General features: G+C 37.4%; 2 protein-coding genes across 2 annotated transcripts; one reads left to right on the top strand and one right to left on the bottom strand.

Annotated features, from left to right (window-relative positions):
* The first annotated feature begins 6,676 nt into the window (after window positions 1–6,676).
* Window positions 6,677–7,636, top strand: LOC131408722 (olfactory receptor 51F2-like). Its single transcript, XM_058545769.1, has one exon. The coding sequence runs from the start codon at window positions 6,686–6,688 to the stop codon at window positions 7,634–7,636; it is 951 nt and encodes a 316-aa protein (XP_058401752.1). The 5' UTR covers window positions 6,677–6,685.
* A 6,650-nt stretch (window positions 7,637–14,286) lies between these two features.
* Window positions 14,287–15,237, bottom strand: LOC131408711 (olfactory receptor 51F2-like). Its single transcript, XM_058545760.1, has one exon. The coding sequence runs from the start codon at window positions 15,235–15,237 to the stop codon at window positions 14,287–14,289; it is 951 nt and encodes a 316-aa protein (XP_058401743.1).
* Between the last annotated feature and the right edge of the window lie 3,745 nt (window positions 15,238–18,982).

The raw sequence follows: 18,982 nt of genomic DNA, 5'->3' as shown, positions 1-18,982 counted from the left end.
TGGTACACAGCCAGATACAGAATAACTGATGGAGATTTGTTAAAAATGGAGATTCCTGGTACATCCATACAATGGAATATTATTCAGTGCTAAAATGAACTATCAAGCCACAAAAAGACATTGAGGAACCATGGATAGATATTATTAAGTGAAAGAAGCCAATCTGAAAAGGGTACATAGTATATGATTTCAACTATATGACATTTTGGAAAAAGGAAAAACTATAGAGACAGTAAAAAGATCAGTGGTTGCCAGGAGTTTGCAGGGAGGGAGGATGAAAAGGTGAAACACAAGTGATTTTTAGGGCAGTGAAACTATTCTCTACGATACTATGATGGCGAATATATGTCATTATACATTTGTCAAAATCCATAGATTGCACAACACCAAAGAGTGAGCCCTAATGTAAATTATGGACTTTGGGTGATAATGATGTGTCAATGTTGTTTCATTGATTTTAACAAATGTACCACTTTGGCAGGTGATGTTGATCGTAGAGGAGTCTGTGAGTGTGTTGTGATGAGGAGTGTATAGGAATTGTGTAATTTCCACTCAGTTTTACTATAAACCTAAAGCTGCTCTAAAAAACAAAAACTATAAAAGTTCAGATTCCTGAACCCCACTCCCCAAATATTTTACTTTATTAGTTCTGGGATGAGACCTAATATTCTGTATTCATAACAAGATTCCCAGGCATATCTAATACTCAGTTGATTTGAGGAGTCACTGAGTATAACAAGGTACAACTGTATATATCTCTGTTGCTTATTATCTCCAATCTAAAATTTATTTGGTTTGATCACTGTCTGTGGGATGAAAATAATCTTTAAGTCTTTCTCTCTGTGGAATAACTGTGTCTAAAATCCCAGAGTATAAAGGATGATTTCAGTGGTCTCCTTCCCAAAACAGATGTGAAAACTATATTCATACACTTTTCATGATTTTTCAATATTTATATTTTCCTGGCATATCTTTCAATATGAATCACAGCAAGTCAAAGATAAAACAACCTCAGCGATTGCAGTACATTAAGCCACATGGGAGAGCAAGTAGATTAGCCGTGCAGAGTGCCTCTGAAGCACAAAGGCAAAAGCAGCAAATGCCATTGGCCAGAAAGATCTCTTAGGAATAGGTTTGCTGATGGGGAAATGACTCTCCTGACATGGGTTCCTCACAGATACCCTCCACTCTGGGAGCTGAATGGGACCTCAGAGCTGGGTCTCTTCCTCATCCTCTTCACTTGATGTAAGTACAGGTGTATTAGAGTGGCAATGGATATGCATTGTTACAATGTTGATGTGAGCTCATTTTGGAGCAAGATATATGCCTTCATCAGAAGTGTTTCTAAGAGGAAATCATAAGATAACATCCATGCAAACACAAAATGCTGTGGAATTGCCTTTGATTTAAGACTGTATAACAGGAAATGTTCTAATATTTTATTGTTTTTAGTGCAGCATACAAATAAAGAATAGAGATTCTTTCCAATATACTGAATCTCCATTCTGAAAAAATTCACAAACAGTGAAATATGGAAATAAAAAAATCGAGGTTACACAGTCAATTTGAAATCTGGCTAGAATTCCTTAGATAAGATAAAATATCTGGCTAGAATTCCTTAGATAAGATAAAATATCTAAAATTTTTTATCCATGTTGCTAGACATGGACAATCCAAATAGCCCAGAAACTGAATTTGAGTCATTGAATTCTGGCATAAAAATCAAAAACAATATAATTTCAGTAAGTGAAAACATAGAATATGGGATAGCTAGGGTCATATGCCTAAATCTCAGTGTTGAGCTTCAAAGAGATAAATAATTTGTCCAAAAATAATAGTAACTTATTAGTTGTAGGGTATGAGATTTTAGTGCTTTTCTTGTAGTGGGGATGATGTTACTCCATTCAGATTAACAGACTGTAATAGTCTTAAAAAGATCAAGATATTCAAGCCAGGCTAATAACAAAGAGATGCATTTGAAGTCAATTAACTTAGGTTAAGGATGTCAACAGTGACTGTGAAAACGAGCAGAGCTAATCAAAGTATCCATAACTCAAATCCATGATTCCAGGTGCCCTCATTATACAACATACAGTTTGTATTATTTTTTATTAATTTTACCAACAGTCTTAATAATTTAGTCTGTAAGGAAATAATGGTTTTACATCTCCCCTGAATATTGACAAGGAAATAAGTTTTTAAATACAAAAACAAAAACCAAGAAGAGAAAAACAAATCTATCAAACATCAAGTATTTGAAACTTTAATACATACGTATTTTTATGACTATTTAGTGCCAAGGAAGAATGATAGTGTATGGATACTGAAGGGAAAAGAAATTCACATTATTACTTGATCCTTCAGTAATTCATATGCATATGTGACAGAAAAGTTTATTTTTTTCATGTCCTTCTACCAATTTCACCACATAGAGAAGCATTGTTATGTAACATAGTGGAACTTTACCAAATTTTGAATTTACATAAATAGGATTCAAATCCTAGCTTTCTCAGTGTATGAAATTTTGCCATTTCTTTATCTAATTTTACCTTCTTTGGATGAAAAACTGGAATCTTATAAGCAATATGATTTTTTTTAAAGTGAGATGATAATTGATGTAAAGCACATAATTCATGTAAAGCATGACACATTCTGGGATTCTATAAATGATAGTTCTTAACTACCTTGCAAAGTGATAGTCACTATTAACATTTCCAGTTTACCAATGAGATGATAGCATCAAAAATATCCTAAGTTACATCCTATGACTCTAAAATTCGTGTTACCATTATAACTTCCCTCACATTTCACACTATTAGTTAGGGTTGTTCAGAGAAACAAAACCAATAGATGATAGATAGATGATAGATAGATAGATAGATAGATAGATAGATAGATAGATAGATAGATAGATAGACAGATAGTAGATATAGATAGATGATAGGTAGATAGATGGATAGACAGATAGATAGATAGATAGATAGATAGATAGATAGATAGATAGATAGATAGACAGACAGACAGATGGATAGACAGATGGATAAAGATAGAACTAAAGAGATTTATTTTGTGTAATTGGTTCACATGATCATGTAGGCTGAGAAGTCCCACAACCTGTCGTCTGCAAGCTGGAGACCCAGAAAAGCTAGTGGTGTAATTCTAGTCCAAATCTGAAGGTCTAAGAACCAGGAGAATTGAGGGCACAAGTCCCTGTAGACGACCAATGTCCCAATTCAGCATTCAGGCAGAAAGAGAGAATTCTTCCTTCTTTTGCCTTTTTGTTCTATCCAGACCCTCAAGTAATTAAATGAGACCTACCCACATCGAGGAGGGCAATTTGCTTTGCTCAGTCTACTGATTCAAATGCTAATCACTTCCAGAAATAGCCTCAGAGACATATCCAGCAATAATGTGTAATCAGATATGTAGGCATTCTGTGGCCCAAGAATTGGGCCAGTCAGGTTGAGACATAAAATTAAGCATCACACACCACACAAATCCAAGTCTATTTCTTGCCAACTCTGCTTAGAATTCAGGTCTCAATCTAGACTTAATTATTTATTGGAAACCGTTCCTTATTCCCCACAATCAGCTTGTTGTCCACTATATGTGCTGTCATAGCATTCTTGACGTCCTCTTTACACTCTATAATTCCATGTTACTTGTCTGTGTCCCCTAGTCAACTAAGTATTTTTAGGGTGAGAGACACTGTTCTGCTTAACATTTAATTTCCTGTGCTTGTTCCACAGTAGACGTGCAACATATATTTGCTGAATGACCTAATGAGTGCATCCATCCAATTTTCAGTATTTGTGCTTAGACAAGGTGACTATTTTGTCAAGTAGTATTGGAAGCTCACTATTGCCTGTTTCTGGCTCATTCCATGCATCAGACCACTGCTTCTAAAGGAGCGTCTTATAAACACCCCCCCCTGCTGATTCTAGGTTTGCCCTCTGGATGGCACACAGATCAAATGTAATGCTTCTCAAATAGAATACTCTTTCAGCCATTTGAACACAACCATGTGTTTGCTTCTGGTTTTCTCGTGGCTGACTATAAACTTTGTAATCTCAAAGTGTTCTTTTTTTCTTTATACACCCATCATTGTCCCTTCAATTCACCTTAACAGATATAAGACTAACAAAATTACTTAGTTGCTTTTAGACAACTGGAAGACCATGTGATAAAATTAGTATCATTTTTTGGAAGGAACTAAAATATCTCTAAGTTACTTCCTAATTCTAAAACTCTAGGATTCTACATCAGCCTAAAATGTTATAAATGAAGACATTTAAAGCCAATGTTCTAGGTCGCCTTAGAAGAGACTTCCAAAACCAAAATAGTATTTATTCTTGAACCTCCTGCTCCTAATTTCCTGCCCATGAACATTTGTCTTAAATATTGACTTTCTTGGGTGTTTATTTAACTTAAATCTGCTTAAATTTGTATTGATGGTTCTAGCTGTAAGGGTATTTTTTTTTCTAAGTTTGCATTTCCTGATCTTTCTATATGCACAACTTTTAAAATGATCTTATAAAATTGTCTGATGAATATAAGATTTTTATTTTTGATATTAATTTTTGAATGATGCCAGAAAACTGAGTGAGAAATTGATTTTATTTTACTTAATAAAATTTTCAGGCAAATAATTATGAAGTCAATGGAACATGAATCATCTTATAATCAGCATACTAACTATTCCATAATAACTAAAATACAGTTGCAATTTTCTGCATGGGAGTACTTTCAATAATTTCTTATACATTTAGCATATTAAGTAATTACCACAAGCTTGTTTCTGTGATTTTTTTTTTTTTTTGTGAGGAAGATCAGCCCTGAGCTAACATCCATGCTAATCCTCCTCTTTTTGCTGAGGAAGACCGGCTCTGAGCTAACATCTATTGCCAATCCTCCTCCTTTTTTTTTCCCCAAAGCCCCAGTAGATAGTTGTATGTCATAGTTGCACACCCTTCTAGTTGCTGTATGTGGGACATGGCCTCAGCATGGCCGGAGAAGCGGTGCCTTGGTGTGCGCCCGGGATCAGAACCCGGGCTGCCAGTAGCGGAGCGCGCACACTTAACTGCTAAGCCACGGGGCCGGCCCTATGATGTCGTTTTAAACTGCAATTGCATACTATAAGAAAATAATAATGGAGATTATCTAATTCAATCATCCTTAGTATTACATTAAATGGCAAGACTAAAGACATGTGGCTATTTTGTGGTTGACCCCGAACTGAGCAGTCTCAGATGCCACATATGTTGGGATCTCAGTAGCCCCTGAGAGCAGGAATAAAAGTTGAGACTGGACAACGATAGTAGCTGGGGATTAAAAAAAAAAAAGTAATCAGCAATACAGAAAGTAGTCCCAAGAGGTGTCACAAACTAAGATTTGGAGCCAGAATGTTCCAATAACTAAGGAGGTAAAATTGTGTAGGTATAACACAGCTATAGGAGTATATTCTCTAAATCAAGTGGTGGGGGAGGCATCGTGGTTCTGAATGTTCATGGAGAACCAATGGGATTCCAGCCAATGATTGGCACTATGAAGAAAGCATTCAGTCTTCGAGAAGTCAAAGAGAAGAAAATTTAGAGTATTCAGACACCACCACATTAGCTTAGTGCAGACCTTAGCAAGAATTTCTAGTACGTAAGGGGACTAGACCACGAGAGTTAAAGAAAAGGCGAAAGCAACAGAAGACAACTTACTTAGGACCTTCCATGCACCACAATAAGTCTCATTTCAAACACTGCCTACTGGTGGAGCTGAAAGCTCAAATGTGTTATTTACCTTGATGAAGACATGCTGTGTAAGCGTACTGTTCTGAGGTTATGGGTAAGTAAAGCGTAGCAATTCTCGCAACAACAATAGGCTGGAGAGGAAGTATCTAATATCAGGCCTCTGTACCCTCAGTTCACTCTTAGGCCTGAAATTTAACACAGGTGCCTGGAAGGGGACTAATTGCTGAAGGCGATATTATAGAGAATTTTCTTCAACATTTATATATCAATACAACTATTCTCAACAGATAAGAAAATAAAAAATCAAGATCAGAAATGTAATCCTAGACTAGAAACAAAACTAGCAAGGCAGAGATAAGATAAATTGACCAAGAATTAATGAACAGAATATTTTGACTTGTACAAAAATATTTCCTTAAATCAAATTATTTTTGAAAAGGCTATATATATTTAAAATGTATGATAAGTTCAAAGATAATGCACTAGAATTAACATAAATATTCAAACATATGTATATATTTACTAAATAATAAATCTTACTTTTAAAAACTAATATTAGTTTGCAGTCTCCATTAAACTCGTAGTATTTTTAGATTATTGATTCATTCTTCCCTGTATGAGGAGTACAAAGGAAGGAGAAGGAAAATTGTTGGGGTCAAAGTGGAGGATGTCAAAAAGTACCACTGAGATTAAAAAAAATATATATGGTCTACTCTCTATTGTCAATCAGGAAACAAGAATCATGGAGGGGAAGCTCAATAAGAAAAAAAAAAGAAGGAAGAAATAAAACCTGCGGAGCAAAAGGGGGAGATACAGTTCAAGAATAATCTCCAATTTGATTTATCTAACTACAGTTAATAGAAATCACAATGAAATTGCTGAATGGTATTTCTATTTCTCATTCTAGGATATTTTTCTAACAGAATTATTCTTCCATAGCAGTTATGTCATCTTTTCCTAACATCACTTCCTCTTCTCTAATCTTTTTGCTGATGGGAGTTCCAGGATTAGAAGCTGCCCATACCTGGATCTCAATCCCCTTATGTTGTCTCTACATAACTGCCCTCTCTGGGAATGGTATAATCCTATTTGTCATCATCACCGAGTCAAGTCTCCACGCACCTATGTACTATTTCCTCTCTATGCTCTCCGTCACCGACCTGGACTTGTGTATTTCCACACTAGTCACCATGCTGGGCATATTCTGGTTCAACGCAAGACAGATCAGTTTCCACGGCTGTGTTGCTCAAACATTCTTCATTCAACTCTTTACTGTCATGGAGTCGTCAGTCCTCCTGGCGATGGCCTTTGACCGCTTCATTGCCATTTGTAAGCCACTGAGATATGCTACCATCTTGACTGATTCTAGAATCCTCAAAGTGTGGTTTGCCATCCTTGTCAGGGGCACAGCGATCCTAATGCCACTGGTCCTACTTCTTAAATGTCTATCCTTCTGCCAAAGCCATGTGCTCCATCATTCTTACTGTTTCCATCCTGATATAATCCAGCTCTCATGTTCGGACAATAAGATCAACAGTGTTCTAGGACTTACTGCCCTCATAGTTACTGCAGGAGTGGCCTCCATCTTTATTCTTCTCTCCTATATACTGATTATTAAGACCATCCTAAACATTGCTTCCCCAGAGGAACAGCATAAGGCCTTTAGCACTTGTGTCTCCCACATAAGTGCTGTTGCCATTTTCTATATCCCTCTCATTAGCTTGTGCTTTGTCCATAGGTTTGGGAAAAAGGCGCCTCCTTATGTACACACTCTTATGGCCAATGTGTATTTGCTTATTCCGCCAGTGATGAATCCCATTATTTATAGTGTGAAAACAAAGCAGATCCGTAGGTCCATTAAAAAAGTCCTCTTTCCCAAGGGATCTGAGCTCTGACTCTAACCCCTTTGCAATAAAGTCTACTCCTTAGTAATAATTTCCAAGACCTAGTGGTTGATCAATATGATCTCTTCTATCAGTGACCTGACATCAAAAAAACTAGGAGGTTGGATGTATCAGGTGGGAGATGCAGTTTGGCAAAAATTTATTTTTTATTTTCAGTAGAAATAGTACTAATCTACTCTTTAGCAATGAGCAATGAAATGTCCTAATATTATGGATATATTACTAAAGTTTTGAAAATATGAATGACAATGGCTAAAATGAACACTTTGCCCATTAGCTAAACCCTCCAAAATTATACTTAAAATTTTACTCATATCTTTCTGTCCTATTTTGTTTTCTTAAAGTACATGTAATAAAGAGTTAAGTTTTGTTTAAACTTAAATTAAATTAGACCCTATTATTTATTTTTCTTACATATAATATAATTACCATTGATTCATTCTTTCATTTACTGAGTGGCTCTATTGTCAAACACTTCATAATATTATAGGGTGGCAGAGACAAACAAGATATTGTCATAATTAGTGAAATAAATAAGAAAGAACTAATAAAAATCTGATGGACTATGAGATATGTTACAATGTATAGATATAAGCTAAAGGAGTAATAAGAATATATAAGAAGGGTGTTTAATCCAACCTGAGAAGATCAGGAAACCATCATAATGTATTGTTTGAACTATGAAGTTAAGAATTTGAGAGATCAACTATCAGAATAGTAGCATAAGGACATCTGTGGACATGCAACCCAGGGAAATAACCATAAATAGTGAGAATTATATAGAGACATAAACATAAACATTTAATTCTCTGGAATAAGCCTAAGAGCTTACAGCAAATGAAAAACCATTGATTGAAGAGAATCTATTAAGTCACTATAAGAACAGTGGGAATCAGTTGCACTTGAATCACAGCCAGCTTTCACCCCTTCCTTCCCCTTCAGCTCAGCATATTGATAGTTCCACTCCAGTTTGGTGTAGTCAAGAACAGAGAGTTTCCATTCCAATTCCCTCACCCCACCCCAACCCCTCCAGCTCTCAGTCTAAGGCTATGGTATCTCCCAAAAGGGCAGACCACAGTATTTTTTATTACCACCACCCAGCTCCAATTGTAGAAGCTAAATTCCAGATGAGTGCAGTCAAGAGGTCGGTGGCTCTCTTCATCCACCCAGCCACACTCACATGGCAGAGGCTCTATCCCAGGCATGGCAGTCAGAGAATACATGGGCCCCACATGCCTTGTCCCCCGCTCTATAATAAAGCAGAGGAATCATGATGACAGACGCAAGCTGAAAAGACTATATGCTATCTTCAGTAGTGCCATGCATGTAAAACAGGGGGTTTAACTCCAAGAGAAGTGGGCCACAATGGAATTAAATTATTAATCAATAACAAAAGTTTGGAAACTCACAAATATTGAAAATTAAACAATACACTCCTAAATAATCAGTGGGCCAAAAAGAAATCACAATGGGAATTAGAAAATACTTTGAGATGAATGAAAATGATCAAGATACCAAAACTCTGACGTGAAGCTGAGGAGTCCTTAGAGGAAAATTCATAGCCACAAATGCCTATATTGAAAAAGGGTGATCCCAAATCAATTACTAAACTTCCACTATAAGATATTGGAAAAAAAAAAAAGAGGAAACTAAACTTACACCAGGCAAAAGGGAGAAAACAATACCAATTAGATTAGTGATTAGTTTAGTGGGAATTAATGAAATATAAAATTGAAAAACAATAGGTAAAATCAAGAAAACTGAAAGTTGATTCATTGATGAAACTGAATTAGTAATTTTAAAACTTCCAAAGAAGAAAAACCCAGGTCTAGAGGCCAGCCTGGTGGCATAGTAGTTAAGTTCATGCACTGTGCTTAGGTGGCCCAGGGTTCACAGGTTTGGATTCCGGGCATGGACCTACACACTGCTTATCAAGCCATGCTGTGGCAGGCATCCCACATATAAAGTAGAGGAAGATGGGCATGGGTGTTAGCCCAGGGCGAATCTTCCTCAGCAAATGAGGAGGTTGGCAATAGATGTTAGCTCAGGACTAATCTTTCTCACCAAAAAAAAAAAAAAAAAGAGAGAGAGAGAAAGAAAAACCCAGGTCTAGATGGATTCACTGGTGAATCCATTTCTCTCACCTAGAGAAAACATAATATCAATTCTTCACAAACTCTTCCAAAAAATAGAAGAGGAGAGAACACACCCCAACTCATTCTATTAAGCCATTTTACCCTGACATCAAAACCAGACAAAGACAACACAGGAAAAAATACTAGAAACCAATATATTTTGTGAATATTGTTGCAAATATCCTTAATAAAACACTAGCAAACCAAATCCAGCAACATATAAAAAAGGATTATACACCATGACCAAGTGGGATTCATCTCAGAAATGTAAGGTTGATTTAACATTGGAAAAAATAATAATAATTGTATGTATATATATATAAAACAAAAGGCCATATATTACAGGATTTAATTTGTATGAAATGTCCAAAATAAGCAAATCTACAGAGACAGAAAGTAGATTAGTGGTTACTTAAGGCTGGGTGAGATGGAAGGTAATGAGATACAACTGCTCATGGGTAGAGTGTTCTGTTTGTGGATTATAAAAATGATCTAAAATTTACTGTGGTGATAGTTGCACAACTCTGCCAAATACTAAAAACCATTAAACTTTTACATATTAAATGGGTAAATTGTACTGTATGTGAATTTTATCAGAATAAAACTGTCATTTTTTTAAGTAGGACAAGGATTGGATATTACATGAGGAAGGTTAAGACAACACACATGCTCAAACCACTCTCACCCTAGAACAGGGGAAAATGTGTTTGGAATCAAAATTAAATTAAGAGTAACACTAGAATATAAATACAAGTATGATCGGTGAACTATAAATTTGAGGAATCCACGAAAGAGAGAGCAAAGACAAAATAACATTGATAGATGAAACTATAGCCCAAAATATGTACAGGAGAATATTGAAGGGGAAGTGAAGGCTACTCTAAGGGATGTTCCAAGTTCTGAGATGTTGGATTGAAAAATTCCATTGAAATATCCAGTCATTTTCCTTCTGTCCCTCTCACCCCAATCTGGCCGTCTTTGTGCCATATTTTAGGTCACAGAGAAATATGTCTAAAGGTGGAAAAATGAATATGAATGGTTCTGGCACTGGGGCAGGTCTGCACTTTAACTCTGGCAACATCTAGGAGGAACAGAGAACCCTGTGCCCAGATGAAGAGCTAATATTGCATTCTCCCTCCCCGTGACAGGATATCTCCTCCCTTCCTCACAGAGAAGGCACTCATTCTATAGTAAATAGAGACAATACCCAGGAAAATATGAACAGAAAATATTGAATATATAGAAGACTACACAGTGAAGAATTCCTAAATACATCATTTCAGGCAGACTACGAATAGACATAAAATAGTCCCATGTGTGTACACACACACACATACACACACTTTAACCTTACATTAAGTAACTGGATATTAAATCCAGAATATTTTTGGAAGTCTCCCCACCTCAGAACTATACATGCAGCATATCTTAGAGTACCTTCTCTTGTGCCCCAGAAACATAAATGTGGGGGAGGGGGAGGGGAGAGCAAAGCTGCTGACAACTGTCTTCACATGTTAGGATATGGCCAGATCAGAGCCTGATTTCTTAACCAGCCACAGTCCTTAGGCCCATGAATACTTAGAGCTTTCATCTTCATCCAGAAAGAATGTACACAAATAAGCTAATGATTGAACAGAAAATATATAGAAATGTCTGAAGACCCCCTTGGTATTCAAGAAAAGTTCAGTGTCAACTAGGCCACACCTAATTATGTGTGGAAAGAGATAGGGAGAGAAGCACAGTCGGTGAGCATGCCTCCAGAATCCAAAGTGGCCTACGAAGCGTTGTTCATCCTTCTTGTGGGGAGAAATGCGAGACACCATATTTTTCCTTTACTGTGGAAGAGATGTCCTCGCATGACCCAGAACACTGGGCCACTAAAGGTTGCCAACCACCCTCTGGAGTGCATGTGTTACTAGCTACTTCTCGTCCATCCCACATGAGTAGCATGATTTCATCATTTCATCAACATAGTGGGCCAGTGTCAGGCTCTGTTGGATGTCCCACGGCTCCAGGTCTCTTCAGACTATATTATGACAGAGGTCTGAAGAGATAACTTGGACCCAGGCTGAGACCACGAATGTGAGCAAGATGGTGGAATAGGAGTTTTCTACCATTTTTCCTCCAAACAACACTGATTTTGATAATCACCCACCGACAAGAGTACTTTTGTGGGAATCTGGAGTGCAGTGGAGAAGTTCCAGCACATCATTGGAGTAAAAATTCCAAAGATAGATGCATTGAAGAGGAGAAGAACAGTTTAACTTTACCTGCATCATACTACCCCAAGGCGGCACAGCTCAGTGCCAAGAGATTCCCTCTTCCACGGGTGAAAGTGAGAGGGTAGTGACGGAACACCCAGCTTCTCCATATGTGCAGGATGCTGCCAAAGAAGCCCATGACTTTCTCACCCAGAATGTTGAAGTAATCAGCGTGACTGAGGGACAGGGAGAGACTGGGAGCAGAGCAGTCAGGGATTGGAATTCACAGAAAGGATGCAAATCCTATTAACCACTTGGCGACTTCATTAGGAAGCCTGCCCACAAGCTGATGGGGACGCCTCATCTCAGACCTCCTACCTGACCTACAGGTACTCCCAATACTCCAGGCAGCTCTCACTACACTCTCTTGAGCTAGCTTCCTGTGTGCATCCCCACAGGTGGAGAGTTCGAGCTTTTGCAGATGGCCAACAAGCCCACACAGAAAACTGAATGTTCTGTAAATGTAAGTTAGGTCCATTTGGTCTAAAGAATAGTTCAAGTCCAATGTTTCCTGGAAAATTTCAACAAGCAGCATTCCAGAAGATTGTGTGTAGAAATGTGTGGTGAACTGTGGAAGCACTTGTCTACCTATACTGACTAGATACTGTGGTTATGATCAACAGTCCAGATTAGAGCAACTAAGAAAACCCTTATAATGGCCATATTGAGCTTAATTGTGTTACATGCTCATTACCCCACAGTGCTAGCTAGAAAGATACTGTATCTCAGCACTAAAACCACCATTCTATACACTCTGCTGTTGATAAGAAAGCAGGAAATCACGAACCACAATAGTTATTTGCTAGCACCTTCCCTGCTATATTCTGTTAATTGGAGGATGCTAGAAGGAGACTGGAAGATACTGGAAGGAATGTTTGCTTGCTGTTCCTGTCAATGCCATGACAGCTATCGTCCTTTGCCTAGTAGCATTGGATCCAGGTTCTAGTATTAATTTTTTCCACAGTCCCAGTACCAATCTCATCATGGTCCCTTGGAAGAAACAGAACCAGACACAGTGAGCCCCTTTCCAGGGGTCTGAGTCCCAGTTACTTGAGGGTTCCTCTTCTCTGCTCCTGAGACATGAGCTCCAGCTACAAAGTGTCCTTCCACAGAGGTTTGGGTCTTGGCTCTATGTTGTCCATTCTCTGAGCTCCTGAGCTACTAGAACCAGCAGGACAGCACTCGCTTATTATAGGTCTGAGTATCAGCTCTGGGGAGACCCTCCACCAAGCTTCTAGATTTTCCTTACCACAAACACTTTTCTTTGTTCCCGTAGACATACAGGTGGAAGTGACATCCTGCAGTTATTAGCTCTGTATTATTTCTGTGTTCTCTTTGTGCCTTCTCAGCCCTCCAATAACTGTTTACCCAGTTCCTTGGATTAAATACTCCCAGTGTTAACTACTGGAATGATTTCTGTTTTCCTATCTAGAGCTGAACTAACATACCCACTTCAACTTTCCTTGAGGAAAGAGTCCAAATATGGCAACATAAATCCAACCAGATTAAACTATGTCTGCATTTGGTTCCTGGTTATATTGAGACTTCAGAGAAATTTACTTTGTATCTAGATGATATGTACCAATATCGGGAACAGATTTATTAAATATGAAGCATGGCATTAGTACTTCTGAAGGAACTATACAGATTGGAGTTGAATTAAGCAAAGTTATTTTTCACAGAATACTTGTACTAAAAATCTCCCTGAAGCACTGAGGGAAAGTATGAATATTTGAGCAAAAAAGTTTAGGTTACTGACAAAGCAGTAAAACATATATTGGTGATGATACTAGCTATTATATTAAAGGTCAGGCAGGTCATAGGTGAAGTGGAAAAGTAAGAATATTTGGAACAATTCCATAACCATTGACAGTGCCAGTTATATGTGCAAGATTCAGATGACAACATTCAGTAATTTGCAACTAATACACTTTTTATTTCCATTTTCCTCATGAAAAAAAATCCACATTTGAAACCTAAACTAGGTCACTGGTGTCTAAGTCATTTAAAATTTTTCATCTTAAAAGAATATATATTAAGATTATTGTGGTTATCTGAGGAAAATAGCGATACAGAATTTCTAGCTTAAATTTATCTCTCTTAGCTGACAGTCTTCTTACTTAAAGCCAAAGTGATCTTTTGCATTGCTTTCATCTCAAGCAAGAGTTTCAACATTTTAACTTCTATAAATAGTATTTTACTCATCTATACAGTGACTGGGACTACAAAAATTTGAAAAACCCATCTAGTTCTTTGTTGCACTGGGATGGAGAACTTTCAGCACAGCCCTGCGTATCTGTTTGGTCTTCACACTGTAGATGATGGGGTTCATCACAGGGGGGATTAGCAGGTAGGCATTGGCAATCAGAGTATGTACATAAGGTGGGGCTTGTTTCCCAAATCTGTGAACAAAGGACAGACCGATCAATGGAATATAGAATACAGCAACAGCCCCAATATGGGAGATACATGTCCTGAAGGCTTTCTTCCTCTCTTGCGGGGATGCAATGCTGAGGAGAGTCCTAATGATCAAAAGATATGAGAGGAGGATGAAGATTGAGTCCACCCCAGCAGTGGTGATCAGGGCTGTCAAGCCAACTGCACTATTGATCCTGGTGTCTGTGCATGAAAGCTTCATCACATCAGGGTGGAAACAATAGGAATGCCGGAGCACGTGGCTGCGGCAGAATGATAGACGCTTAAGAAGCACCTGTATAGGTATTTGTATTAATGTTCCCCTCGTGATGATTGCTACTCCAATCTGTGCTATTTTAAGATCAGTTAAGACAGAGGCATATCTAAGAGGATTAGAAATGGCCACAAAACGATCAAAGGCCATAGCCAACAGCACTGAAGATTCCATGACAGTGAAAAGTTGAATGAAAAACATCTGTGACCAGCAGGCGTTAAAGCTGATCTCCCGGGCATTGAACCAGAATATACCTAACGTGGTGACCAGAGTGGATATGGACAGGCCAAGGTCAGTGGTGGACAGCATGGAGAGAAAATAATACATGGGTTCGTGGAGGCTGGGCTGAGTGACAATGGCAAAGAGAATCAGGCTGTTTCCTGAGAGAGCAGTTATATAGAGAAAGCAGAAGAGAATGGAGATCCAAGTGTGGAAGGCTTCCAGCCCAGGAACACCAGTTAGCAGGAAAATACCGGAAGATGTTGTGGTATTTTGGAAAGTTGACATTATTGAACTCAAACTGCAGAATCTTAATATGAGTGTCCTGAAATGATAAATTATATTTGTTTATTATGTATTCGACCTGAAATTATTTCACCAGGTAAATATTTATAAAAGACAATACCTATACGAGCTCATAAAGATTGATAAAAAAAAAAAAAAAGGAAGAAAGCCAAGACCACATCTAATATAGGAGCACAAAACAGGAAATGGACAATTATATGAGGATACAGTATTTGTACACAAACAAATCCAACAATGACCCGTTTTATTTCATTTCACTTGTCTGGTCAGTGAGCTTGTACCCAACAGTTCCTGAGTTCACAATGTAGGCAGTCAATAAATATTTGTTGAATTGTGTCTGTAGGGTTATATGAAATTTTAGATGAATACCAAACAGTATATGCAGTGATTATTATATAGTAAATGAAGTAAGTTAGCTTCTGGTGGCCCCTAAAGAAATTCTCTCTCTATCTCCTGAATACTTTCTTTCAATTAGGTTGAATATCTCCAGTCTTAATAAATATCTAACATTTATTGAGCCCCTACTGTCTGTTAGTACATGTCACAAGATCTTGTATAAACATACAGTCTATTTGCAATACCATAAGTTGAATTATACCTAATTAACTTTCATACCACATAACAAGTATAAACAGTCATGACAATTATAAACAGAACTATTTGAGTCTAGAAGATCTCAAAATTATGATGGATATTTTGTTGTTATGAATTTTTACTTATCCTTCCAAACCAATTTTTTTGGATTGCCTATTCTAAACTTTGATGAGTTCAAGCATGGACTAATATAATTATCAGCTGAGTTACCCACATGACAAGTTACTAAACTGTATGTGCCTGAATTTTTCCATCTCTAAGTAATAATGATATACACAACCTCTTGGATAATTGTGAGGATTAAACTACTTAATGTATGTGAAAAGCTTTGGAGGGACCTAACTATGATGTAAAAGTTGGCCAAATATAAGGTATTATCACTTTAAAAATTAAAGGTAAAACATTATACAATTATTTCTCCCCCTTTCTTTCCCACTTCTATATGCATACCCCTCCCCACTAATCCACGTCTTATTATCTCAGATTTGAGAAGAAAGATGAAAATATTATCTAAGTCTGAACTTAGACAAAATCCACAGATTAATATTTTCTTCATATGATCCCTACTTCCTTCACAACTATGATTTTCTCAAACTTTCTTCATTCTTTCCTGAATAATGATAAGAAGAACTCTTGCTGCTTTCCAAAGACAGCCCTACCACCTAGCTTCTCAATTTTTTTTGACAGTAGTGAAGTTTAACATTAAATTACTGAGTGAATGCTGTAATCCAGACTATAGGGATACAGAACCAAATCAGATATGGTACCTGCCTTTAAGGATATTTAGACAAGGATAGGATAGTTAGGAAAACAAATGGTTAAACAAGCAAAATGCAGGGTGATGTATACAATAACAGATTTGTGTATGAAATACAGAGGTTGTATGTGTTAGAAAGTTGCGTGGGGGAACGGTCAAGAAAGGCTTTCTTGAGAAAATGAAGATGACTTGTGCAAGGGATGATAGATAAAAACCACCATGAGGATATTCTTTCCACATCCAATGTATGTAGTTTCAGATATTTTAGAAATGCCTCTCATCTGTGAGATACAAAGTGCCAAAAGGTAGTGTTTAAAGGCAACAGGGATTCATCATGGAATTATCATGTCACCCTTAAAGGGGTAATGAATGTTCATGTTTTCTAAACACTAAGCAAAGAATGAATACATAGATCTCTTTCTGCTCTAAGAAATAAACCAAACAATTTTTCCTTATTTTGTTTTAAATTTGTATTCTCTTTCATTTGTATCATTACCACAGTTTGTAAATATTCCAGATTTTTTCTGAGCCTAAACATAAGGAAGGAAGGAAGGAAGGAAGGAAGGAAGGAAGGAAGGAAGGAAGGGAAAAAAAAGAAAGAAAAAAACCTTTTCTTACTAACCCTGCCTCCCTGTTGCGTGTATCTTCTTCCCATAACCAACAACTTATTCAATATTTGTCTATCCTCATTTTCCTCTTTAGTGGTTCACATCCATAGTTGAAATTTGGCTTCTTTTTGCACTGAAACATATGCTGTTGCATTAGTTGTATATTCCTACATAAAAACTACTACAAATTCACTCTTTAAAACAAGACACATTCATTATTTCACATTTCAGTAAGTCAGAGGTCTGAGCACAGCATAGGTATGATTTCTGTTCAGGATCTCACAAGGATAAAATCGATGTTTCAGCCATGACTGTGTGCCCATCTGGAGCTGGTACTCATCCAGACTCATTCAGGTTGTTGGCAGAATTGAGTTCCTTATGGTGTAGGATAGAGGTCTCCATTTTCTTGCTGGCTGTGTCACCAGAGGTTGCTCTTCGCTCCTAGAGACTATCCTCAGTCCCAGCCACATGGACTTCTCACAGCATGACGTCTTGACTCTTCTAATCCAGCAGAAGAACCTCTGCTTCTTCTTGTCTCTTTTAAAGACTCACATGATTTGGTCAGGCCCACTCAGCTTAATCTCCCTTTTGATTAACTCAAAGTCAAGAAATCTAGGGCCTTATTTACATCTGTAAACTCCCTTTGCCATATAATGCAACATAATAACAGGAATGATATCCATCACATTCATAGGTCCATTCACAGTCAAGAGGTGGGTTTTACACTAGACAAGTACATAGAGGGCAGGAATCTTGAGGGACCTTTTAGAATTCTGCCTACCATAGCTATCTAGGCAATCCAATATCCAAACTTCTGAAATGGCCTTTATTGACTGTCTTCATCCTCCAATTCCATTACCTCTATTTTATGTACCACTTTCATTAGTTTTTACAGGAACTATAGCAATATTCTCCTAATTTTCAATTGTTGCCAAACTATCTTCAGATTGATGCCAGCCTGATCTCTCAGAAATACATCTTCACATCACTCCTCACATGGAGCTCTTCATTGTTTTCAGCATGAAGTCAAAACTCTTTATCTCTTTATTACAGAAGTCAAGGATCTTCCCAATCCGACCAAAATCTAGTTTTACTGCTGCCTGTCCTCTTCCCCATGCCAGGAACATTTTGATATAGCCAACCTGGGCTTTTCCTACTTCACCAAACTACCAAATACAGCAAGTTCTTTCACATGGCTGTGCTTTGATTATTTCACGTATTTTCCACTCTTCTTTCAATGATCCTAAATTCTTCAGACTCATTATTTGTTCCATTGATTCATTTAAAATTCATGGTTAATTTGTTTACTTCCAGAAGCATTTTGCGGCATCACCTTCTCCGTGTCAAGTAGGAAGGAATTTCTTCTTCCTCTGGAATAACATCCTTTATTTATACATCTAAAATAGTGGTCATTCTATTGCACGATTATGAGTTATTTGAAAATATGCCTCTAAATAAACTAAAATAAACTACTGGCAGGTAGATCATTGTTTTTCTTCGTTATAGTCCCAATACCTTGCACTGTATTGTTCAGTGTGGGAAGACAATAGATACTTTTTGATACAAATTAAATCCCAGAGTTATAAACTGACCAAAGATTCTGGAAACATATCAGGATCTCAACCCATTACAGCTTTGCCCATTTAGTTCGTTCTGTGTAGCCTGAAATTACACATGTGACTATGGGAAGAATCTCACTGAACTCTTCTTCATTCCCACAAAAGGAGTACTGTGTGTCTATATGTATTTGTGTGTGTGCTGGGTTTTT

Source organism: Diceros bicornis, chromosome 7 (assembly GCF_020826845.1).
Source record: "Diceros bicornis minor isolate mBicDic1 chromosome 7, mDicBic1.mat.cur, whole genome shotgun sequence".
Classification (NCBI taxonomy): domain Eukaryota; kingdom Metazoa; phylum Chordata; class Mammalia; order Perissodactyla; family Rhinocerotidae; genus Diceros; species Diceros bicornis.
This window is presented reverse-complemented; position numbering and strand designations above follow the sequence as displayed.